A 25,189-nucleotide genomic window follows, 5' to 3' on the forward strand; every position below is an offset into this window, starting at 1 on the left:
CAAGATGAAAGTCTATAAAGACATGAAAAATTCATAATAGAGAAAATTATAATAGTCCTTTTCATACAATCTCGTGATTGTAAAATCTGGGGACAAAAGAAGCTTGAAAATGAGGGGAGTATCTGTGTAGAAAGAGGCCACTAGAGGGCATATAGAAGGTTCTTTAGACCTTCCAATACGTGGAAGGACTGTGCTAGCAATAACCAGGAGTGGGGATGGGGAACAACCAGCCCACCTCAACAGTCCTTTGTTGGGACAAAAAACTATTATGGAGTAGGCTGTGCTCCCTGCCTCCCCACCCCCCACCCCTGCCCCAATCACTTAAGTACCGCAGAAACTTAAAAAGAGCAAAAAACACCAACAGGACATTCAGAGGATTCAAAATGCTAGTATTAAATGTCATTATGAGTCAAAACCAGATTGAAAATAAATTCAAGGGTGAAAGACTTATAATAGATTAATAAGGGCCATTAAGGATGTTTGGGGGTACATCTTTAGTCTTTGTAATTAATGTCTTCGCCCTGTTCTATGTCCTCTCAAGATATGTTTCTTGGTAGTCTGAATTGAATGGATAAAGTATTTCCTAAACAGCTTGTAGCATCTGGGTTCTCACAGTCAGAAAGTGACAGTAATTGGTTGAAACAGGGATTCGATCATTTGAATTTCACCCATAGCTCTAGTCCTTTAATAGTGATCAATTACCTGAGGAGAGAGGTTCTTAGGAACCTCTCACGACCGTTACTCACATGTTGAACAGTTAGCAACTCTCTGCCATCGGACCATATTGATCTTCCTCTACAGATTTAAAAAAATATCCGGGTCCAAATGGAACGGAGGAGGGGAGAGGGCAATAACCAAAGTGTCATCGAGTTGGGGGACGTTAAAAATGGGCTGCAGCAAACACATGGGCCCTTATTTTTAGGTCAGAGACATATGTATATAAATACATATGCTCTCTCTTTTCAAAAAATATTAGACTGAAGAACCTCATTTCCCCCAAGGAAAACAGTACCCTCTCCTCCTGCCCATAGATCCCTTTCTTTACCTGCTTCTCCAGTCTGGGTTAAGGAACTTTCAGCCCCGCCTCCCTGCTCCTCCAAGCTCCGCCTTCCCGGTTCACCTGTGCGCCCAGCCCCTGACGTTACCGTTCGGCTTCAGCGGCCTGCAGGATTCCAGCTCACGATTGGTCCGTTTGCCCACGGCCTGCGCAGCCCACCAATGGCAGCGACGCTGGGTGGGAGGGTGCCCACATCCAAGATGGCGCCCCCGGGAGCTGGGAGCGGGTGACCGGCGGCAGGGACGCGGCCTGGGCTGGCCCTCCGATTGCGGGGTCCTGGGGGCATCTCGCTGGGTAACACCCTGGCCCGCCTGCAAGGCCTTCCCACGGCTAGAGCAATGGCCGCCGACAACAGCAAGCAGTTTTGGAAGAGGAGCGCCAAGCTGCCGGGGAGGTGAGCCCAGGACGCTGAGGGGAAGAGGGGATTGGACCAAACCCTTCCAGATACTAAGCCCTAAATCCTGAGGGCCTGGGGCGCCACCTACCCAGGAAGGCTGGCTTGGGGAACCTGGGCGGTGGGGAAGCTGGGGCTGCCTGGTGGCGACAGGACAGCTGTCAGGCAAAGAAGCGGGCAGGGAGCTTTGGAGATGCCTGGGTGTGGGAGCAGACCTGGGTCTGGGGGTGCGGGGCTCTGGAGGGGTTGCCCTCAGCCGAGAGCTGGTAAAGTCAGGGCGAACGGAACAGTGGAGTTGAAAAGTGAGTAGCCAGTGTCGGTCCTGGGTTGGGAAGGCCATTCCCAGAGCTGCTTCTCACTTTAGACAGAACTCCTTCTTGGGGTGGGGGGTAGGGGGTCTATGTCACGCACAGGTGGTTGTGCACGAGGATGCGCCTTCCCTTTCTCCCCCAGCTCTGCACGTATGAATTTTTCTCCTGGACTCCCAATAGGTTCTGGTGGGAGCTTGGGACCATCTGGCAAGAAAAGTGAGGAAAATTCTTAAGCCCGACCTTGCTTTATCTTGAGCGGGCCTTTTCCCATTAGGAATTATTACAGGGTGACCTAGAATTGAGATTATTTCTTTAGCATTTTCTAAGGATTTGTTCAACCCCGAGTGACCTCTTCCCCTTAGTGTTGTAATTTTCTTCTTGTGCAGTTGCGCTGAATTCGTTCTGGAGTTGTTTAGTTGGAGAGCAGACTTCTACTCTCCACTCCCACCCCCTACCCCCTTTTTAGTATCTGTTGAGACCCTTAGGAATTGTACATTCATAAATCTGCTGTTGGTTTATAGTTTCAGTTTGTTTGGGGGCAGATCTGAGAAGTAAAGGGAGGAGTGTATGTTTCAGTCTTAAATTCAAGATTTCTGCCAGCCACAGTCTACGTGATGACGAAATTCATGTTTGATTGGCCCTACGTGCTACCTTTCCTAACTGATTTACGGATAATCTTTTAAACCTGCGGCTTGTTTTTTGTTTTTTTAACCAGGAAGAGAGACATGAGGGTCAGTGGTGGCTATATAAGTCTTATTTAGGATCCTATTAGAAATATGGGAATCAGTTTTTAGTAATACAGTATTAAAATGGTGCAAAGGAATGCAGAAATAGCTTCAGATCAAAGTGCTTTAGAATCAGTGTTAATATTAATGCTAAAAAAATAAAATAAAATAAAATATTAATGCTAAAGATTTCTGTGTTTTTAGATAGGCACCACTTCCTGCCTTCTGATTCCTTTTCCTTCCTGGTGTAGGGAGCTCTCCAGTATCACTAACTGCTGTTCTCTGGGGTTTTCCATGGTGAGATCATTAAATTTTGATATCCTAAGGTTATAATCAGAATCTATGGGAAAATTGTTAAATCAGGAAGCAGTGTTTGAGATGTGGGAGATGGCATGTTCTTTTGTGCCTTCTGACTGCTGGTCATTATTAACAATTTTTGTTTTCCACATTTCCCCTTTTGAACTATAGGAACAGTCAGCTTTTTGCAGAGCACTACTTTTGTGAGATGGGAAGGGGAATCTTTTCAATTTCTTCAAGTTTCTGGCTTCCTTTTTCTTTCTTTTTTTTTTTTTTTTTAATTTTGAAGAGGAGTGTAGAGGGGTAGGGGAGAGAACATTTGAGTTCAGAAATACTTGGATTATTATTGGACTCTTATCTGTGTGACCAAGGACAAATGATTTACTTCATCTCTCTAGGCCTCAGTTTCCTTACCTGTGAAATGAGGACAAAAATACTTTCCTCAAGGTTCTTGTAAGGGCTGAATTAAACATCCTGTTTGCAAAGAACCTAGGACAGTGTTTATTTAGCACATTATAGTTGCTCAATAAATACTAGTTATTAGTATGACTGTTGTTATTAGAGAAAGTAAACATTTGAAAGAATGTTTTTCTGATCCTTACTCCAGTAGTAGGCATGTTCATTGTTTATCTTAAGGCATTAAAATTTTGCCACAATGCACAATAGTTTTTAGTACCTTGCTTGTTGAAGAGAGATATTGTTCATTGGTGTGCTTTTAGCAGGGAGGTCCCAGGAGCCCCTATTTATGGGAGAAAAACTAAAGTTCTTTTAGATAGAAAGTGCTTTGATTTAAGGAAACTTTTAGGAGACTTTTTCAAGAATAGAGCTTTTGCATTCGTACCCTTTCAGTCTTAGTGAAGGAAAACTTTCTCTGAGTGGGGAAATGACACAGATAACTGTGTCTAGGTCCATGGCAACCTAGAAGTGAAACTAGTTTATTCTTTGCAAATTGAAAGGTAAAAATTCAAAGTAGTGGCAGATTACTTTCAGTTTCTTTGGTCATGATCCAGTAACCTTAATTACAACAGATGGGAATTTTGTGTAATAAAATAGCCAAAGTTCAAAATGAATTAAACATCCTTTTGTAAAATAACAACTTTATTGAGATACAATTCACATGTCATAAAAAGTCACCCTTTTAAAGTGTACAGTTCAGTGGTATTTAAAATGTTTGTCTAGAGTGTAGCTGGTTTTGTGCAGCCATCACCACTCATTTCAGAACATTTTCATCACCCCCAGAAGAAAGCTGGCATCCATTAGTGGTCACTCCCCATCCTCCACTCCTTACAGCCCCTAGCAACCACTAATCTTTCTGTTTCTGTGGACTTACCTATCTGAACATTTCATATAAATGGAATAATGTGATATGAGGCCTTTTGTGACTGGCTTCTTTTATTAAGCATAATGTTTTCAAGGCTTCTTCATGTTGTAGCATGTATCAGTATTTTACGGCTAAATAACGTTCCATTGTATGGATGTACCTCATTTTGTTTATCCATTCATCAGTTGATGGACATTAGGGTTATTTCCACTTTTTTGGTTATTATGAATATACAATGAAATTCATGTGCCAGTTTTTGCATGAATGTATGTTTTCCATTCTTTCGAGTATTATGTAGGAGTGGAGTTGCTGGGTCATATGGTATTTTGATGGAATTAAGCATCTTTTTAAGTTCTCTCAGTTATTCATAAGAGCCCCATGTACTTAGCACATCAAATGGTCCTTGTGTGGATGCCTAGGAAGACAGGAGGCAGTATGTACTATGTAGTTAAGAATCAGGCTCTGGAAACTTGAAACTAGTAGATAAATAAGTTCTGGAGAGCTAATGGACAGCATAGTGATTATAGTCAACAACACTGTATTATAAACTTCAAAGTTGCTAAGAGACTAGATCTTAATTGTTCTCAATACAAAGAAGAAATGATAATTATGTGACATGGCAGAGGTGTTAGCCAATGCTACAGTGGTAATCATATTGCAATACAATCTGTGTCTGTGGGGGATTGGTTACAGGACCCCCTCAGATACCAAAAGCTGCAGATGCTCAAGTCCCTTATATAAAGTGGCAGGCACTCCATATCTGTGGGTTCTGCACCCATCTGCAGATTCAACCAACTGCAGATTAGGAGGACCGACTTTATGTAAATGTATTAAATCAACACAACATACATCTTAAACTTACACAATGTTATATGTCAATTATATCTCCAAAAAAGGGGAAAAGAATACAAGCTATGGAACCTGACTGCCTGGTTTCAAATCCTAGCTCTGCCACTTTCTAACTGTGTGACCTTGGGCAAGTTAACCTCTGCCTTAGTCGCCTTATCTGTAAAATGGGGACAGAGTATCTACCTTATAAGGCTGTTATGAGGATTAAATGAGATAATGCATAGAAAGTGCATAGAATGTACTCAATGATATTAGCCATTGTGAAAATGATAGCTGTGGTTACAGTAGCTCTTATTTTTATTTGTTTTTCCTACTTTCTCTAGCTTCTGAAACTGAAATTGAAAAGCTTTGATCAGTGGTATGACTAGAGCCCCCGATGAGTCCTGAGTGGAAAAAAATACCACATATTGCTAATTAGGCAGAGGGTTTATGGAGGCACAAAGAAGCCTAATGCAGGGTCGCTGTGGCTGTCAGGTATTCATTAGCGATGAGGAGTATGATTTTGAGCAGTGGTTCTCAAACTTCAGTGAGTCACCTGGAGGGCTCGTTAAAACATAGATTGCTAAGCCCTGCTTCCAGAATTTCTGATTCAGCAGGCCTGAGGTGGGACCTGAGAAGCTGAGCTTTTAAGAAGTTCCCAAGGAATACTGCTGCTGCTAATCTGGGAGCTGCACTTTGAGAACCACTGAGAAAAGAGCCCTGAGTTAGATTGAAAGAAACCTGATTTCCAGTGCTGGGAGCTTTTGCTGTCTGGATACTAAACAATTAATGCATCTCTGCTTTGCTGTCTGATAGGTATCTCTAACTTAACACATCTAAGCAGAACTCTTGTTTTCCATGTCTGCCTACTCACACAAAGCTATTCTTTCTATCTCATTTAATGGTGCCACCATTCACCAAGTTCCTCAGATCAAAAATCCTAATGTCTGATTGTTTTTTCTCTCTCTCTCTGCCACATCCAAGTCATCAGTAAGTCCTGTGGGCTCGTCAAAATATATCCTGAATCTGAGCTGTTCCCACCACTTCTACCCCTACGACCAGGATCAAACTGAGTCCTCTCTTGCCTGGAATACTGTTGTATGTTCCTAATTGGTCTTCCTGCTTCTCTTCTTGCCCCTCTACAGACACCTGAAACTCTCTTAAGCCTTCCAGGCCCTTCATGGTTGGAAAGATAGGCAAAGTTAAGGACTGATCTTTCTCCCAACAGCAGTGGGATGCCATTAGAAGATTAGAGCTGTGACACAATCCAATTTGCATTTATAAAAATTCCATTCTGGCTACCCTGAGGAAAATGGCTTGGGCCATTGTTTTCAATGGTCAGGGATGGGGACACACAGCTGGTGTTTTAGGTAGGTGAATTCTGAATACTAGGCTGTATTTAATATCTGGCCCTTAGAAGGCCCATCAGTCATTGAGACAAACATCCTTTCCACATACACTTACACATTTCCAAACATTCAATCCCCTTGCCCCCCATCAGAGTGTCAGTTGACCCTTGAACCACACAGGTTTGAACTATGCGGGTCCACCTATACACAGATTTCATACTACAGTACTGCACAATCGTTGGTTGGTTGAATCCATGGATGCAGAACCATGGATATGGAGGGCCGACTGTAAAGTTATACCCAGATTTTCAACTGTGAGTAGAATTGGTGCCTCTAACCTCCGTTGTTCAAAGGGCAACTGTGGTTAGGAGGCTACTGCAATTAGTAGAAGGAAAGGCCATGATGGCTTGGAATAGGGCAATAGAGGACAAGTTTGGGAATATCTCCAGGACTTGGTAAATAATTGGATTTGGGGAGTAAGAGAGAAGGAGGTGCCAAAAAAGTGTCTCAGGTTCCTGGCTTAGGTGATCAGCTAAGATTGTGGTGTCATATCCTAAGAGAAGAAGCCATGTTTTGGGACGGAGTACTAACTACTGCAAGCTCAGTTTCCTGATCTATGAGATGAGAGGTTTGGATTAAGTGAGCTCTAAGGCTCTTCCCAGTTCTGAAGGTGAGTGTTAAATTTGAACTTAATAACACCTGCTCGAATCAGTGGATAATTCCCTTTTGCTTTATCACTCACACAGGCATGATTGATAGGTGGGAGTAGGCTGGGGGAGGGGACACCAAAGGTGGGCTTTTCCATCTAGTGCTTTTGAAAGTAGTGAATTGCTGACCTCGCTGAACATCATGAGTGTCATGAAACTGTAGAATGTTAGAATTCGACTCTAAGAGCACTGCTGGTGAGGAAGCTGAGGCCAGAGAGGGAAGATGACTTGCCCCAAATCACAGTGTGGATTTCTTGACTTCTGGTCCACACTCTTCCTAATACTGCTTCCCCCTTCCCTCAGTCTCTGCTAAGATTAAAGATGCACTCTGTCCAAGTGTGTGTGAACGCTTCAGTGAAATGATGTGGATGAGACTTGGAATAGGAGAGACAAATGTGACTCAAAGCCTGGTTCATTTCCCGCATTATTATTTCCGGTCCTTCTGAGAAGGGCTTCTCCCTCTTTTTAAGCAAAAGTGTTTATTGTTAAAGTCAAGGAGCTATTTTAACATTCAGTGAAGTTGAGAAGAGTAATACTTGAATTACTTAGGAGCCCATAGATTTTTAACTGAAATCTTCTCTGTCATTGGTCATTTTGCATAGCATTGATGAATCTGATAGTAGACTTGGGGTAATGGTTTCAGCCTGTCTGGGCAGGTATATCACAACCTAGTCTTAGCTTGGAAATGCTTTACTAATAAAGTCAGTGACTGGGTGATGCTAAATTATCACTGAAACAGCATAGATCCCCAGTTCTGGAAGACTTCCATCGAGTGAGGATGTGAACCTGCATTGATTGCCAGCATGTTTTGCTTTAAATTGGATAGCTCTGTTCCCATGTTTGCTTTAGCTCCTCTGTCAGCACTGAACAAACACCTGTTGACTTTTCCTATCAAGCTTTTTGCACTGTTCCGACTATGTAAACCAGCTATGCTGATACATTCTTTAATAAACCATGGTGTTGGTTTATTAAAGAGAATGAGGGGGAAGGGTATAGCTCAGTGGTAGAATGCATACTTAGCATGTGTGAGGTCCTGGGTTCAATCCTCTGTACCTCCTCTAAAAGTAAACCTATTACCTCTCCCACCCTTACCAAAATAAAATAAATAATACAATGGTAAATTAATAATAAGGAAAAATATTAAAGAGAATGATGGAGGTTGACGCGGGTTTTTGCTGTATTTTGTCTTAGCTGCAGCACAGCCATGGCATTCTTTTCTCTGCATGTGCAGTGTGATTGCCTCTTGTTTTCAGGTCTAGCCAGACAGGAGTCAGCTTAAACAGAGGCCTGGGTTTTGTAGCGTTCCAGTCTTGACTCACTAGGTATTGTTAAGTGCCTGCTGGCGTGTGTCACACTCTGCCAGGTGGTGAGGGGACTCCAGAAAGAGACGTGGCGCCACCACTGCTCTCTAGAAGCTGAAAATCCATTTGGCGCTGCAGCTTCCCCTGGTGAGGATGCTGCGTGTTATTGTCTTTCCGGTTTTTCCACTTGGCATATGTTACTTTCATAATCAGGAAGACTTAAGCAGAGCTGGGTGAAAACACATTGTTAAGTGAGGAAAACAAGATGTAGACCGATATGTACAGTGTACAGTCTTTTATGTAAAGTTTTAAAACATAAAAAAAATTGTATGTTTATGGATACATGAATATATGTAAAAGTATAAAAACAGATGGGAAGGATTTCATACCCACTTTAGGATAGTGATTATCTCTTGGGGAGATAGGGGAATGGGACTGGGAACTGCAACTAGGACTTTAGAAGTCTTTCTGATGCTTTATTTTCTCAAAAAAAGAAGTGTGAAAAAAAAATAAAGAAATGTGGTAAGTGTTAACACATTTGTTAAAAAGAATGATGGGTTCATGGATGTTTGTTATATTTTTCTCTGTACTTTTCTTTGTGTTTGAAAATGTGAATTAAACTCTTCTTACACTTTTGGTAGAGCAAATGTATTTTAAATTTGTGTTGGAGAGATCAGCCAGCCATGAAATTAAGTCATATTTAAAGTAGCATTTATGATTTAGTATCAAAGTAAGTCATGTATACAGTGTGATACCATTTATATAAAGGTTTAAAAACACGGAAAATAATACTGTGTATCGTTTAGGGATACATACATAGAAAATGTAAAAATAGTGTGAAAAATACCAGATTCAACAAAATGGTTTCCTAGGAAGGGAGGGAAGGTTCTGCTAGTATTTCAAGGCCATAATGTCTTATTTCCTTCGTAAGTGTTGAGCACTTACCTGGGTGTACCTTATATTAAGATTTAAATCTAGTTTGCTTTGAAAAATAGTTTATTTTTTAAAAAGCAATCTAAGCCCTGATTTCTGTATTTTAGGGAATCAGAGAAGGCATGGCTTAGTGGATGTTGGGGATAGGCTTGGAGGAGGTCTCATAAAGGGGTGTGTAGAATTTGAAGGGAATGTTTCAGGATGGATATGATTTTGAAAATGCAGTTTAGTATTTAAGGTATGTTTGGAAGGCAAAGTGGAGACTAGCCTGCCCTAGAGTTGAGTTTGGGTTTGGGAGGAATGGGATGGTACAGGCTGGTAGGTGAATTATAAATGCCAGGAAATTAAGCACCTTAATCACCAGGCTTTTTCTGTCTGTCTTCATTTAATCTCTGTGATCATCCTGGTTTCTCTTCCTTTTTTAACTTCTTTCCTCTCCTTTTTGAAATTCAATAAACTGATAAATTATACAAAGTGTTCCAGGTACAGATACATTATGATTTAGTTCAAGAATATGTTAACAAATTCAATTTAGGCTCTGATCCCTTTGCTGATGAAGTCCATCACTTATCTTGTCCTTTCTGGCTGTGCCAGCACATTGGGCTGACATCTTTAAAAAATAGTCTACCATGATTTTAAGATCCCTTTCCTGGAAAGTAATTCATGGTCTTTGGCTCTTAAGCCTGCACAATTAGGATTGCTTTTTTCCTGCAAGGATTACTGGCAAGGTGGCAATACTCTTTTATGGAGAGAACCTAAGGATCCTCTCTTATTTTTCTACTCAGTCACCTGACTTAACTGACCCATTGAGATCTTCCTGCAAAGTATATCCTCTGATCTTTGTATTTTACTTACATAGACGCTTGTGGACTTGGAGAGTTGAAGTGTACTCACCTTAGAGTATTTGCAAACATTAAAATACAGATCAGTGGCTCTTTGGGTTTTCTAGTTTGTTTGTGCTTTTTGTTTTGGCTAAGCTTTTTCTCTCTGAGCCCAACTGTCCTGTATTCTTTGATCCCTCTTATTTTCTCTCTCCTTTTCCTCTGCCTAGGAAACTATAAACACATTCAAGTTGTATTGTTTGTACTTCTGTAGTAGTATATATAATGGTTTGTTTACAAATTACTTAACCTTCCAGAGCAGTATAGGGAATAGAGATTCTTACAGCTGAAAAGTTCAGGGCCGTATCTATAACTAACAGTCGTACACAAGAATATTCTCTTTGGAATCTTAGTAGAAATCAATGTGAAAGTGATAGCATTGACTACATTTTTATTTAAAAGCCACTTTAGGATCACATCTGTTTTGCCAAGGTAGGTACTTGATGAACTTGTTCTATGTTCTAAATGTTGGGTAAGGAATAAATTATAAAAATTGGAAGGAGGGAGAAAACCAACATTTCTTGGGCACTGAGTGTGTGTCAGGCAGCATTCACCTCACTGCCTGCTAGTGTTACTACCTGCAGGAATTGTGCTAAAGGGCTTTTGACACATTGTCCCATTTAAGCCTCCTAACCCTCTTAAGATTGCTTAATTTATTTCTTAAAAAGATGATCATATACACAATACTAGTTCAGGAAGGTACAAAAAGGTTTGCACTGAAAACTGAGTCTCTGCCATGTGGCCCTCCAGTCATCTGGTTCCTCTTTCAAACCACTGCTACTGGTGTCTTGTGTGTTCTTTCAAAGATACTCTATAAATACATAGACCTAATCATACATAAATATGTGGATATGCTTTATTTTAAAGATTTTTACAAAAATGGAGGCATTATTATGCATGCAATTCTGCATCTTTTTCAATAAATGTTTTATGTCAGTGGATATAAAACTGCCTCATTCTTTTTAACAGACATATATAATTTATTTAACTAATCCTGTTGTTAATAACCTTTTTTCTTTTAATAGGTAAGTTGAGCCCATTTATGTTTATTGAAATGACTACTATCTTTGGTTTTAGTTCTATTTTTAATATTTTCTTTAAAAAACTTTCACTGTAAGGACTGTACTTGCTTTGGAAGGTGGATGTTCATGTCTATATTCTGATGATTTGAAAGGTTTATCTTTTTATTCTAGTGATACTGTGTAAATTTTACCATGTTTCTTCAGATAATGTCTATTGACTCCCTACTATGAGCAATGATGAAATTTGTAGTTATATTTCCTGCCTCCTTCCCATCTGCTTTTAGTTGATTATGTTATTTTTCTTAGTTTTATTTTATATCTTAAAACATACTTAGACCTATATTACTTGAGCTGTCAGCTTTAAATATCTTTTGAGCCTTGTCAGTGAAAGATGAAGAAATCCGTGTACTTATTTGTCTACTTCTTTCTTCCTTCCCATTTTAACATTTGCCAATTACATTATTTTTACATTCTCTTCTGCAACCATAAAGCCTCAAATTTAAGACTTAGTCTTAAGGTTAAATCAATTAAGTGCTCTCCATCAGTCCTTTTGCCATCATTCCTCCATTTATTTCGTTGTTCATTGACGTTTTTCCTCTAGTAGTTTCATCAGGAAGGAGTCAAGGAGAGCATATTGCCTGAGTTCTTACATGTTGAAACATGCTTTTCTGTCATCTTTGTACTTAAACAACACTTTGGCTTGATATATTATTCTCGGGTCACTCTTTTTTTTTTTTTAAATTGTGAACTATTACAGAAAAGTACGTGAAACAATTGTGTGGTACAATAACTTGAGTAATCACAAAGTGAACCCCTCCCCCTGAAACCTCCTTTTGTCTGTTCTCTATCACACCTTCTTCCTCCCCTCCAGAGATAACCACATCCTTTTATGTTAATCACTCCTTGCTTTCTTTATAGCATTACGATTGTGGATGCATCCCTAAACAACAGAAATCATTTTTTGCCAGTTTTTGAAGTGTATATAAATAGACTCACACAGTGTTTACTCTTATTCTTTGCTTGTTTTTTTGTTTTGTTTTGTTTGCTCAGCATGACATTTGTAATATTCATTCCCATTGCTTGCAGCCTTACTCCATATATTTACATTGCTGTAAAGTATTCTGTTACGTGAACATATGATGGTATATTTCCGTGTTGATGGACACTTGGGTTATTTCTAGTTTGGGGTTAAAAGGAATAATCATGCTATGAATAGTTTTACATATATTTCCTGATACACAATATGTATATATTTCTCTTAAGATATATATTTGGGAATGAAAATACGGGGTTCTAGGGAATGCATATTTTGTTCTTCCTAGATATAGCCAAACTGTTTTTGAAGTGGTCGTATCACTTTATATCCCTACCAGCAGTGAGTGAGAGTCCCTTGAGCCACTGTTCTCTTGATTTGTGGTATTGCTTCACTTTCTTATAGCCCAAGTGATCCTTTGGGGTAGATGATAGTCCCATTTTTACAGATGAGAAAGCAGATTCAAAGTGATCAAGTAATTTGGTGCAAGTTTGTAGAGGTAGTGGGTGCCAGAACTGGCATTTGAACGCTGCCCTCTCCAGCCCTGAAGCCTGTCCATGCTGCCTTCTTTAGGGATAGGACCTCCCGACAGTCAGGCATGTATGTAGGGCACTGAAACCTCACCATTCTCAAGAACTTTTTAAAAAAGAGTAGGCTGCTATCCTTTGGCTTGGATATAGTTGTTCTTGGAGGTAACCTGTTTCTCGAAGTTCCTTCCAATTTTGTGATGCAGGTGGTATTTACCCAACATATTTACTTTCCTGACAACTTACTTCTTCCTTTTTTTCTTGCTTTTAGCATCCAGCCTGTGTATGGAGCACAGCACCCTCCTCTGGACCCTCGGCTCACCAAAAAGTAAGTCAAGATATTTTTCCTTTCATGCATATGCTTCTTCTAAAATCCCTGAATCCTCCCCTACTTTGTTGAAATGATCGTTTCCACTTTGACCTTTTCTAGCTTCTTCTCTGCTCTGTTTTGGATCAGAAGATGAGCAGTCTTACCTCGTTACTAACTGGAAAGTTAAATCACGTCAGAGATTTTTTTTTCCCTCACATTGGAAGCTGGTAAATGTAGGGTTTTGTATGAGATTCTCATACAAAGGTCTTTATTGATTAAATATTTTCCCCAAATTGGATGGTTGATGACCTTCTAACAGGAGATCTGGTTTCTGGGGCTTACTGCTTCTGTGTGTATGTTTGTGTGTGTGTGTGTGTGTGTGTATGTATATATCTGCCATCTTCCTCACTTACACATATTCTGAGAAGTAGGGCAAATAGGACAGAGCTGTAGGGCTGGCATTCTTCATGTCCTCTTTCTCTGACACACCCAAGGAAACCTAGCCAGACAGTAGAGTTGAAAGCTCCCTGGAGGCTATTTCTTCTAGTAAAATTCTAATAAATTATTTTCAAACATAACAGAGATCCTAGTTAAATCCAAGATGTGTGAGTGTATATTCTAAACCCCCAATTATTGCTTTATCACACCTTTCTCTCGTGAACCGTCGCTCAGCCACAGTAAATTTAAACAAGGAGATGGGTCGTCTTCTCACATGGCCTCTATCTTTGGGCAGGTCTACTCTTAGAGACTTATTTCTAGGAAAGCTGTCGCTTGTAGTGAAAACCAAATGATTTGAGAGGTGCAGGAGATGTGGGTTGTCATCCTTCTGGGGCCAGCATAATAATATCCACCCTTTCTTCCTTCACAGTCAGTGAGGAAGGAAAGATAATGTACATTAAAGTATTCTGAATATCTAGAAAAATGCCTTATCAAACATGCATTATCAAAAGTTTAATATTCTTTTAATAACTAAATGTGTGGTGAACTTTCTGTAATCCTACCAACTCATTCTTTTTGCAATTTGGCTAATATGCAGAAGGTACAATCTTCTGAACTGCTCTAGAAGTATGACTGCTGTTCTTTTCTATGAGATGTAGTTTTTATATCAGAAACCACTGGAATGTAAGCTCTTTGAGGGCAGGGACTTTGTTTTGTTCACCACTAGACCCTTAGTACCTAGACCAGTGTGGGTACATGGTAGGTACTGAGTAGATATCTATGTATGGAATGAAGGAAGAAATCACTGTGTTTACTTAGACAATGGATATTTCTTTCATGTTTCTTAGTTTGTACCTTGTATTGGATCTTAAGGGAAACATGTTTTTTGTGCTATTTGTCTGATATTTCCATTAAGTATAATGAATTCTATTTCCTAATTTTACCAATAGTGGACTCTCTGGTCTGTTGGCCAGTGTAGCAGGCACTGTTAATTACCTACCCGACAATCTTCCCTGCCCCTACTTCTTCCTTGCTCAAGAACCATAGTTTTATTCAGCTCTTGAGCAGTGACAGGGTATGTGGATTAGTTTAAGCCTTTTATAATAATTCCTTGGTAATCCCAGTGGCTGGTCTTTGGTGGTCTCATCTCATTGGTTCTGGCCAACGAGATGTAAAAGAAAGTCTCCTTAGGGAGGGTTTTTAGAAGGATTTTCTTTTTTGATCAGAGAGAGATCATTTTGTGAAGAAGGCCACTTTTTGTCTCCACTCACATTTCCTGCTGTTGAATGTGGTAGTGTGAAAATGAGATGCTAAAAACTGTACCAGCTAACTTGTAACCTGAGGGAAAGACAAGAGAATTGCAGAGACAGCAGCTCAGTGCCCTGATGTCATGGTCTTTACAATTTAAGCATCATTTGAATATTCTATTCCTTGTAACCGGTTCTGTTTACAGCCAGGATTTGTTGATCGGTAATAGATCCATTCCAGCATAATTTATAATGGCCTTTGATAAACACATGGCTAGCATAAAATCTGCTACCCACATGTATAGAAGGCAGTGGGGTATACTATCCTATTTTATGTTTGGGTCATAATCTGCACCTGTCATCAACAGAGTTTTCCCTGATTCTGTATTTAGGACTGGCCTTGAGAACTATCACCATACCCTAAACTGCCAAGGCAAAGTTTATATGCTCTTGTTTTTCCCACCTATTAATGATATAAAACCATGAGTGTTTCCACTGATCATTCAGCAGAGTTGCATTCGTACTTTGAATAGAAGTAGTTACTTAGCTCTGCAGTTAAGGAGGAATGTAATTGTCACTGAATAAATTGCATCCCCTTTTCACGCACGTGGTGGTTTAGTGTTAACACTCTGCAATATGGGACAGCGTCTAGATCTGCACTGGACCATTTTACAATTCCAGATTGTTACTATAAAACATTTATCGCCCTTATTTTAGTACCTTTGTTGGGACATTTTTATTACTTTCTCCGCCACATGATTATCGTTCCACTTCAGGCTGCCATTAATTACTGTGTGGTTAATCCCCATCTTGCAGAAGCTTGTGCTTTGGGTCTTCAATCATCTAAACTGCACGAGCACAGCAAGTCATTCCCTGTCTGTGTATATTGACTTCAATTTGCCAAATTATTACCGTTAGTGATAATATTGCCTGCAATAATTTTTATAGCTCAGATAAAACTCGTCTCACTGCAGAGCGGCCCCATTGGCCACTTGATGGTATGACAAGCTTTTAAGTTTATTGTTTTCTGAATTGATACCCTGCTTCTGAATTATAAATCTCCTTCACAGGAACCCACACTAGTTACTGATATGACTGGATTTACCAAGTTCCCCACTTGCTTCACATCCCTTACCAGTGTCAAGTATTATATTTTCTAAACAAATTTGTATTGTATTTCTGTTAAGTGAACAGCCATATCAGTAAAACAAAGCAGTGTTAATCAAATTACAGAATGATTGCTCTTTTGTTTCCTAACCCGTATAACCTGCAGCCACTCTTTTGCAAAATATCCTTAGGTGTCTGTGTTACCATTTAACAAGTTATCATTCATCAAACAACTAACTTTTTCTCAAATGTGCCATTTATTGTGTTTTTGTGAGTTTTTAGCATCACCTGCACTTCTTGAATTCCTTTTTTTCATCACTTACTAGCTCCATGATCTTGGGAAAATTACTTAACCTCTCTGATCCTTAGCTTCCGTATCTGTAAAATGGAAATAATAAGACTCACTTCCCAGAGTTGTTGTGAGGACTAAGTGAGGTATCTGTGAAAGTGCTTTTTAACCTATAATTTGGCATATAGTTGGAGGGTAATATGGTGAAGTTGTCTCTCAGAGGCCGGTTTGGTTATAACTTTGACATAGTTCTGTTTAAGTAATTTTGGTTAAACTTCAAGCCACACTGTGGCATTATTGTACCTTGGGTTAGTTATAGATTAGTTGGGATTATGTTAAAATGAGGCAACCTGTAAGCCAGAGGCACGCTAGAATTACCTGGATTGATTTCTCACTGTGACTGTTGGGGTCAGAGGGGAAGAGGGACATTTCTCCTCCAGGGACCACATCCCTAGATGTGGCTTCTTCCCATTCTGGCTGCCAGCACATGCCGCCCATCTTGTGTTGTGAGGAGATTCTTTCTACAAGGCAAGAGAGTTAGGGCTACGAGCCATGCACACTGTGGGAACTTACAGCTGTGGTGTTCTGTGCACAGTTTGCTTGGCAACTCCTTCCTAGGGTGCAGATCTTACTAGTCCTCAACCTTCTTCTTTTTAACCATTTTTTCCAAGTAAGGTAGTTGGAGAATGCCTGTGGGCTCTGTGGTCCCATAGACCTGGATTTGGGCTCAGGCTTCGCAGCCTGCTCCTGACCTCAGTAAGCCTGTTTCCTCATCTGTAAATGGGAATAATAATAATAGTACCTCATATGCTTATGAATGAGTGTTAATAAGAAAATGGATATAAACAAAAAAGAAAATGGGTGTATATAAATACTAGTACAGAGCTTAGCACCTAGTGAATAGCCAATAAATGTTAACTCTTCTATGTATGCATTTCTGTGATCTCCTCTGGAGCGAACAACATTAATAAACATGGAAAAGCTTCAAAGCTTTAAATCTTCCCATCAGTGTTGCTGGTCTGTAGTAGTGGTAACCCAGGTACCTTTTCACTCTCACTCCCCTCTGTCACTCTTGTGAGCTGTTCTCACAACCTTCTGTCCTCAGACTCCCACCCCTCTAGGCAATACATACCCCTTCCTCCGTGAAGGCCTCTTTGCTCAGGACCAAGCTGACTTTTTAAACTAGTTAGTTAGTTGAATTTGGGGTTTTGTAAGGTAATTATCCCTAAAGTAATTTCTAGCAGCCTCATAATGTTCGGCTTGAAATCTCTCGTATCTTCCCATCACAGGAAATGACAGCCTTCCCTCCCTTCTTTCCTCTTCACTGAGTTGGAATATGTCCTTCCAATATCTATTTGCTAAAGTCTTCATTTGAGTAAAATTCCAGTTCTTAATCTAGTTCACTTATTTTGAACCTTCATCTGCTTCAAAAAATATAATGAAATACTTTAAATGCATAAAAAGTTGTAAAGAAGAATATAACAGACACTCCTGTCCCCACTGCTTGGTGTCCATTAGACCCCAGCACTCGGCCTGGCCCGTTTCCTGGTGTAATGTTTTAATTCACTCCAGGGTGTGCGTGTGCTTCACCCAGTGTTGGATTATCAGCATCCAGTCTGTTCTTTGACCTGACTTACAATGCAGCTTCTTGATTCATGGTTTATTTAAAGAGTTCTTAACGTATCAAGAGGATATTTAGGAAACATCAACCAGAAAAAAGGAATAATTAACTTTGGGATCCAAAGTACCCCACATCACTGAAATGGAGTCATGACATGCAGTCCTGGGGTACACGTAGCCACCAAGGAGGAAAACGCCAGTAATAACCACGTACTCCTTTGCGGCATTTTGTTGATGGCAGATCTTACACGTCTGCCCATTTGTTCTTGACAGTGGGCCCTCTGAGATGTGTGCTGCTGTGCGCGTTTACACTGTGCTGAAGTGGTGGATCCTGGATCCCCTATTATGGAGGAAAAGCAGTCATAGTAATGAGTCTAGAACATACAGCCTCAGCAGGTCTGCAGAGGAGCAGTTTGCCTCTGGCTCAGGGAATGGATTTTTGACATGCAGATATTTGCGCTTCATTGCCTCAGTTTTATTTTCTTTCATTTGGGATCTTGTTCATTTCTAAATGTTTGTTCAGTAGGTTTATGAGTGCTTGTACTTTGGGGATTGACAAAAGCCAACAAAACAACCTTTTCTACTGATTAATAAAAGTAATATGCTCATTATAGAAAGCATGGATAATTCAGAAAAGTGTAAAAATTAAATATTACCTGTAATTCCACAGCCCACAGATAAGCAGTGTTAACATTTTGATGTGTTTTTCTTCCTGGTCTTTTCTATGCATATACTTTTTAAAAAATATAGAGATCATAAAATATGTCTAATTTTGGTTTAATTTTCACTTTATTGTGGTCATTTTCTAGTGTTATTAAATAGCCTTCAAGATGTGATTTTGGATGGCTGCATAACATTCCATCTGGTGGCCAAACCATAATATATTTCTCATCATTTGCAATTTTTAGATATTTATGATGTTTGTAGCTTTTAAGCAAAATAAATAACACCATTATAAACTGTTTTAGATCTTCTTTGTTTGACTCTGATTATTTTCTTATGGTCACAGATGATGAATCGTTTTAAGGCTTGTGGTGTGTATGTTGCCAGATTGTTTTCCAGAAGGTTCTATAACGTACACCCCCCTGTAGTATTAGAGGTGGTCTCTCTGTACCTTGGTCAGCCCTGAAGAGAATGCTCCTTTAAATCTTTGCTAATTTAGTGAGTAGAAAATGGCACCATGTTTCTTGATGGAAACACATCACATTTGAACTGTTTTATCTGGTAATTTATGTTATCTCTTGCATTTTGCATTTTGTGTGATGTGTGAAACTAGCGTTTGAAAATAATGTCTCAGTGATATCTTACTCCTCTTTTGATGTTAATAATAGGGATGTTCCAATGAGTTATGTGAGCTACCCATCTGTATTTATCAATGTTAGTAACTGCTATCTTTCAAAGTAAGTATTGGACTCATCTAGGGAGATGGGATGGCTATTAGCCCACCCACCCCTACCCAAAGGGAAGAAACGTCTCTTGGGAATGGGGGAGCGTCAGCTCTTCCAGCAGAGCCTTGTTTTTACTCTAGAGTTGCCCTGTCTTGCTGAAGGGAAACAGTGAGGCATTTTAATGATGTTTTTACCCCATTGCATTCCAGTCCTCAGGTATAAACTTACACGAGGCTGCATCCTCTGCTTCCCTACCTGGGGTGAGGGATACTAGGTAAGACTGAATTAGAAATGTCCCAAACACTGGAACCAGAATAACGGCCCCCAGACCTTTAGAGGGAGATATAAAGAGGAAAAGTTCAGGAAATAGGAATGGTCTACATGACTCTTAGGACTAGGCTCTCTTTCCTTAACAAGTTAGTTTAGTGTTTCCCAAACTTCAGTCATGTAACATCTTCACAATTTTTTGCTATATTCTCTACTATTATTTACTAAATCCATTGGAAAAGAAACTCATTTTGTATACTCAATTAGATTTATTTTTTAAAATAAACCTTATTACTTCTGTAAGTGGAAAACTAGTATTATTTGCCAAAGATAGAAATTAACCTTAAAAATAATTACAATGAAAAACAAAAGTCTTATTAATTAAATTCTAAGCCAGATCCTGTTGACACTGACATTACAAAATGTCAGTCCTCAGGCTGCCCTCACTTTGTTAAAAAAAATTAGTCCTAAAGACAGAGTAGCACCAAACTCAGATCTCTCCAGCAGAAAGATTTAACAGAATAAAAAGGGAACAATTTCTTCATTTTGGAACTTGGTGTTTAACAATACACATGGGCTACCTAAAATTATCTCTTGTTCTACCAGTAGCTGCTGTCCTACTCCAAAAAATAGGTTAGGTTATGTCGCCATAACAGATTAACCCTGAAATCTCAGTGGATTGACACAGCAAAGGTTTATTTCTTGCTCGTGCTACCTGTCCAAAGTAGAATAGGGTTGGGGTGGAGGGCAGGCTCTGCTCCACGCAGTCACTCTCTTATCCAGACCAAGGGAGGCACCACCAGTTACCACGATAGATGACAGCTTATGGAGAACTCATGCCTGTTCTTTTTATTACTTTGGCTTGGAAGTGATTACCTCACTTCTCTTCCCACCCCATTGACCAGAGCTAGTCATATGGTCTCGCCTAAGTACAAGGGGGCTGGGAAGTACAGAGTTGCACATGGAATATTTGGAGAGCATAGCTTTCTTTGCTTCATCTGTCTCTGCAGCATAGGGCTGGTCTAGATGCATCTGGATGAGGAATGGATATGGATATTTTTTGTTTGAAGAAGGTAATGATTTGCATGACATTTGTAATACTGTTAATATTAAGCAAGTGAAGGCAGTCAGCTGTGTCAGACCATTCCTTGGTAATGGTGTCTCCTTTCTTGAAGCTTCATTAAAGAACGATCGAAAGTCAACACGGTTCCTCTGAAGAGTAAGAAGGCCTCCAGTTTTCATGAGTTTGCCCGGAACACCAGTGATGCTTGGGACATTGGTGATGATGAGGAGGAGGACTTTTCCTCCTCTTCTTTCCAAATGCTGAACTCAAAAGTTGCCTTGGCAACTGCTGCCCAAGTGCTGGAAAACCACAGCAAGCTGAGGGTGAAACCAGAACGGTCCCAGTCAACGACATCTGATGTTCCGGCCAGCCACAAAGTCATTAAGTCCAGCAGCGATGCCCAGCTGTCCAGAAATTCCAGTAAGTCCATCCCGCTCCCCTCCAGAGGCTCAGCCTTTTCAGCAGAGTGCATTTTAAAGAAAAACAATTTTTTTTTAGGACATTCCTCAGATCTTCCAATGGGTGATAAATAAGTAGTTTCAAGCCTGAGGTATGACGTCAGTGAGCCTCACTGGTCGTGAGCTGTACTTGTTCCTCACGCCTGGTTGGTTGCTTGGCCCCAGGAACCACGTGTTCCCTGCCGTTCTCTTCCTTTCTCTGTGGTGGGGTCCAAACGTTTGTGGTTTGATTGCTTCACAGTGCTCTAGGCCTGGTCAGGTTGAAGAATATCGACTAAATGTGTTTAGACTTGTCAGTGGCTGAATTTCACAAGTGTTTGACACTGTTGGTTGGCCCCCTCAGCTGTGGGGAACAACCACTAGCATGAGGTGGTCTTTCTCCTGTTCCTGAGGGACGGAGTCCTCGTGTCAGGTGGGGCGGGAGGAGATACCCCTTGTGTTTCTTTTTAGGAATCTGGCTTCAGTACCTGGTTGAGATGATGGTGGTTTTATCATATGTTTGGGCACTCTCATTGTGCTCTTTTAAATATCCATTGCTGTATTTAATGTTGCCCTAAAGGGTTTTATGAAAGCCAGCTATTCTGAGCTGGAGAGGGAAGTGCCCTTACTCTAGTGAAAGTTCAAACAGCTGACTGGTGAGGGGTGAAAGGGAAGTAGAATGTCAGAGGTTTTGAGTGCGTCCTGGCTCACGTTCTAAGAGAACGTCTTTTACACTTTCAGACTAAGCGAGTGATTATGAAATTAGGCTGTGAGGCTTTTAAAATCAGAGTCACTTTCCATCACTGATTAGAGCCTCAGTTCAAATCTTCAGTGCCACGCCCAGACTTGCATTCTGTGTCAGTTGACCAGCTGGCCACAGCCGCGGGATGTGGAAAGTGTCTTCACTCCGTGATGGAGGGTCTTCAGGGAATCCTAGTGTGAGGAAGGCCCCACCACGATCCCTTGTGCAGGCAGGATCGCCCAGAGCATTCCCATTATGAAGTTCTCTCCTGTGAGCATCTGACCGTTAATCACTGACATCAGAGGTCCACATTGGTCTCAGCCCTGCAGCGTGTGGTCTGCTTTTTCTGGACCCCGTGTCACAGTAGGCACCCAAGCCAAGTGCCCTGTAGCAGTTGTTTCTGTAAACCTTCTAGTTGTGCTAGTTACTGAGTAGTCACTGATTAATTCTTGTTGTGACCACTACTTTTTAAAGCCCAGATATGTAAAGAGTATGAAACACTCCTGCAAGGACAGTCAGAATTTAAAGTTGAGTTTTGTTTGGGGTAGGTAGTAAAGTAAGGGTTTGGGAGTCAGGCAGACCTAAGGTGCTGTCTCAGCTCTCCCTTGCAAATTACTTAATCTCTCTAAGCCATAGTTTCCTCATCTCTAAAATAGTGATAAATTCCTACAGTAAGTTTTAAGGGTCAAATGAGAGATCATATGTAAATATGACCAGCACAGTGCCTTAATACATACTAAGCATTCAATGAATGTTAGTCCTATACTGCTCATTTCTCCTACCTACCATCTAGTTTAGAAATGTCTAGAAGCAGACATAGAGTTCTGCTTGAGTCTTGTTCCTGTTATTTCAGTCATATCCCGGCAGAATTAAAAGCTGGTTCATTTTAGTTGGAAATGTGGCAGCACAGAGGAAATGCAGCCACTAAAAGCAGGACTACCTTAGACCAGAACCTCTCACCCCATGTGTGTGTGTGGGGGGGGGCACGCTGGTAGGCCAAGAGCAGGTTAGAGTTGTGCCAGCAAAACCGATCCTCCCCGCCCTGGGGGCAGCTGGCTGGGGCCTGGGGCTTCAGGAGAGCAGCCGCCTCCTTTTATCACGGCATCATTTTCTACATGCTCTGTGATGTGGAAACGGAAGGCAAACACTCCCAAACTCACTATTAGGCACCAAGAAAAGTTCCAGGGGTAGAAAGAAAATAATTGATTTCCCCCTGGAGTCACCAAAAAAATTGTCAGAGTTGGCACAGCGGCTGGAGTCTTTCTGTACATAAAGTGCCTCAGTATGTATGATAAACACACAGCCCTACCCTGGGTGGATGAGTGAAGCACAGCTGGGTTTCCATCCCCTGCACCCCGCACTGGGCACCTGCAGGCAGCAGACAAACCTAGTGGAGGAGACCAATGCTGAACCATCAGGTTTAAGGTTTCCCAGGATCTGTGCTCTTCACACAGCCTGTTCTCCTTCTCTTTCACATTATCTCAGGTGATACATGCCTACGGAACCCACTCCACAAACAGCAGTCACTCCCTCTCCGACCCATCATCCCCCTTGTTGCCCGGATCTCGGACCAGAACGCTTCTGGGGCACCCCCGATGACTGTCCGGGAGAAAACCCGCCTAGAAAAATTCCGTCAGCTTCTCTCCAGCCACAACACTGACTTAGGTGAGTCCCTGTGAGCCCTGAACAAGCTAGGACCTCTTGGTGACTGGAATTCTCAGAGACCTGGAAGCTATTACTCTTTATTCTTCCTTCTTTTACTTTTCCAGCATCTCCTGATCTGGTGCCCATTGAAGTGACGTGCAGGTATTAAGTCAGAAATATGTTGCTAGAAATTAGGGACCAAATTAGGTGGGACTGGATTCTGTGGCCTGTAGACCATAGTGCAGCTATTCTGGCTTTGGTCTCCCCTACCTCAAGGTGATTCTTACTGAAATCCACACCCGCTGGTCTTTCTCTCTCTCTCTGGTCTGACTCTGATCTCTGAGCTGATTGGATCACTGCTGCAGAGCCGTGTCCTTGGCACTTCGCTGCTCAGGGCTGCCGTCTTGGGATTTCCCTTGTGCTTGTCAGTAGCTGGTGGTGGTGGTGGTGGTGGTGGCGGCAGTGGCAATCATCTTACTGGAATGGTGGGAGGCACCAGGCAGTGCTGGCTGAGGCTGTTTTAGGGCATTTGTGGGAAGGGCTAAATCCAACAAAGCTGTTATCTGTTTGCAGATGAACTGAGGAAGTGTAGCTGGCCAGGGGTTCCCAGGGAGGTTCGGCCTGTAACCTGGAGACTCCTGTCGGTGAGTTCCACCCACTGTGTAGGGGAGCCTGAGCCTCACACAGCCCTTCTTACCTGCTGAGGTTAGTCTGGGCACATTAGTCCTGCTCCGTAGACTTCTCTAGGCCAACTAGATATGACAGACCTGTGGGAATGTAGTCCTGTTTCTGGGCATAAAGAAACACATTCTTGAGACTTTATTCCCACACATGGAGAAGAGCACACGTTTGTGCCTACAGTCATAATCTCACCTTCTCAGCCTGAGGAGGAGGAATACACTGAGCCAGGGTGATCCAGCACTTGTTTGGGCAAGCTCCCATATTCCCTGTGCTTCCCTCCTTTTCAGTAGGATTGACCAAGTTGGTTGAAACTTACTTCCCAACTGTGAATAGTTGATAAATGGGCCTCCCTCAGAAGCCTGCACCAGGCTCGTTTTCACTAAGCACAGAGCACTGTGCCAGCCCCTGTGATAGGAACACTTGGATTTCCGGAGCCTGTAAAATTCATTCATTCATCTAATAAGGATTTATTGAGGGCCTGCTGTTTGCCAGGCACAGTGCCAGGTGCTGTGAGGATGTACAGAATGAACACCCCACAGCCCCTGCTGCCCAGGCACTTGCTGTGGGCTGTGTTCTCAGCTGCCTGCAGGAGCTGTTCTCAACCCCAGTCTTGCAACTGTGTCATCATTGCCCCATCACTTCTAATAAGTTTGAATGCTATTAAGAGTAGATGTGGTGAGAACAGAAGGGAAATAGGAGATGCAAGAATTGAGAGCGGATCTAGACCTGGGGTAAGAACGGAAGTTGGCCTGGAGCTGTGGCTGGGAGGGGGGCTGCTGCCAGAAGTTGTGTGTGTGGGTGTTGCAGCTGCATTGTCACGGATTCCACTCAGCTTCCTAAACTGGTAATTCCTAATGTGACAGTGGAGAAGAATGTGTAACTGGCACAGACTCACACAGCACACTGCTGAGACATGCCATAGAGGCGGCCACCTCCCTGTGTCCCTCAGAGAGGCTGCCTTGCCCACACCCAGCCCTCGGAGGTCTTGACTTGGGTCCAGTTCTCTCCCGCTGACCTACATTCACTGCTCTACTGTGCCAGCTCCACAGCTCTGGAGGCTCCCCAGCAGCACCAGCTCCTGATCGCAGTGCAGGGCCGCGAGAGTAAATAACTCCGGGAGAGCTGGCGGGGCTTCATCTGCCCACGCGTGGATCTCACTGAATGAGGAGAGGGCAAACACTGGTTGGCCAGAACCAAAAAGGGATTTACCCTTGTCCTCTTGGTAGTTTTGTTTTTATTCCTTTGATAGTTTCCAAGCCATTGCTCAGGC

General features: G+C 41.6%; 1 protein-coding gene across 1 annotated transcript in view; it reads left to right on the forward strand.

Moving 5' to 3' along the window:
• The first annotated feature begins 1,226 nt into the window (after window positions 1-1,226).
• Window positions 1,227-25,189, forward strand: part of TBC1D22B (TBC1 domain family member 22B) — a 58,467-nt gene continuing 34,504 nt past the window's right edge. The window contains exons 1-5 of the mRNA XM_006173286.2: window positions 1,227-1,451; window positions 12,958-13,014; window positions 20,528-20,835; window positions 23,080-23,259; window positions 23,812-23,882. Of these exons, the coding sequence (XP_006173348.2) occupies window positions 1,396-1,451; window positions 12,958-13,014; window positions 20,528-20,835; window positions 23,080-23,259; window positions 23,812-23,882 (672 nt within the window). The 5' untranslated portion in view covers window positions 1,227-1,395. The remainder of the gene's footprint in view (window positions 1,452-12,957; window positions 13,015-20,527; window positions 20,836-23,079; window positions 23,260-23,811; window positions 23,883-25,189) is intronic.

This window comes from Camelus ferus, chromosome 20, assembly GCF_009834535.1.
Source record: "Camelus ferus isolate YT-003-E chromosome 20, BCGSAC_Cfer_1.0, whole genome shotgun sequence".
Classification (NCBI taxonomy): domain Eukaryota; kingdom Metazoa; phylum Chordata; class Mammalia; order Artiodactyla; family Camelidae; genus Camelus; species Camelus ferus.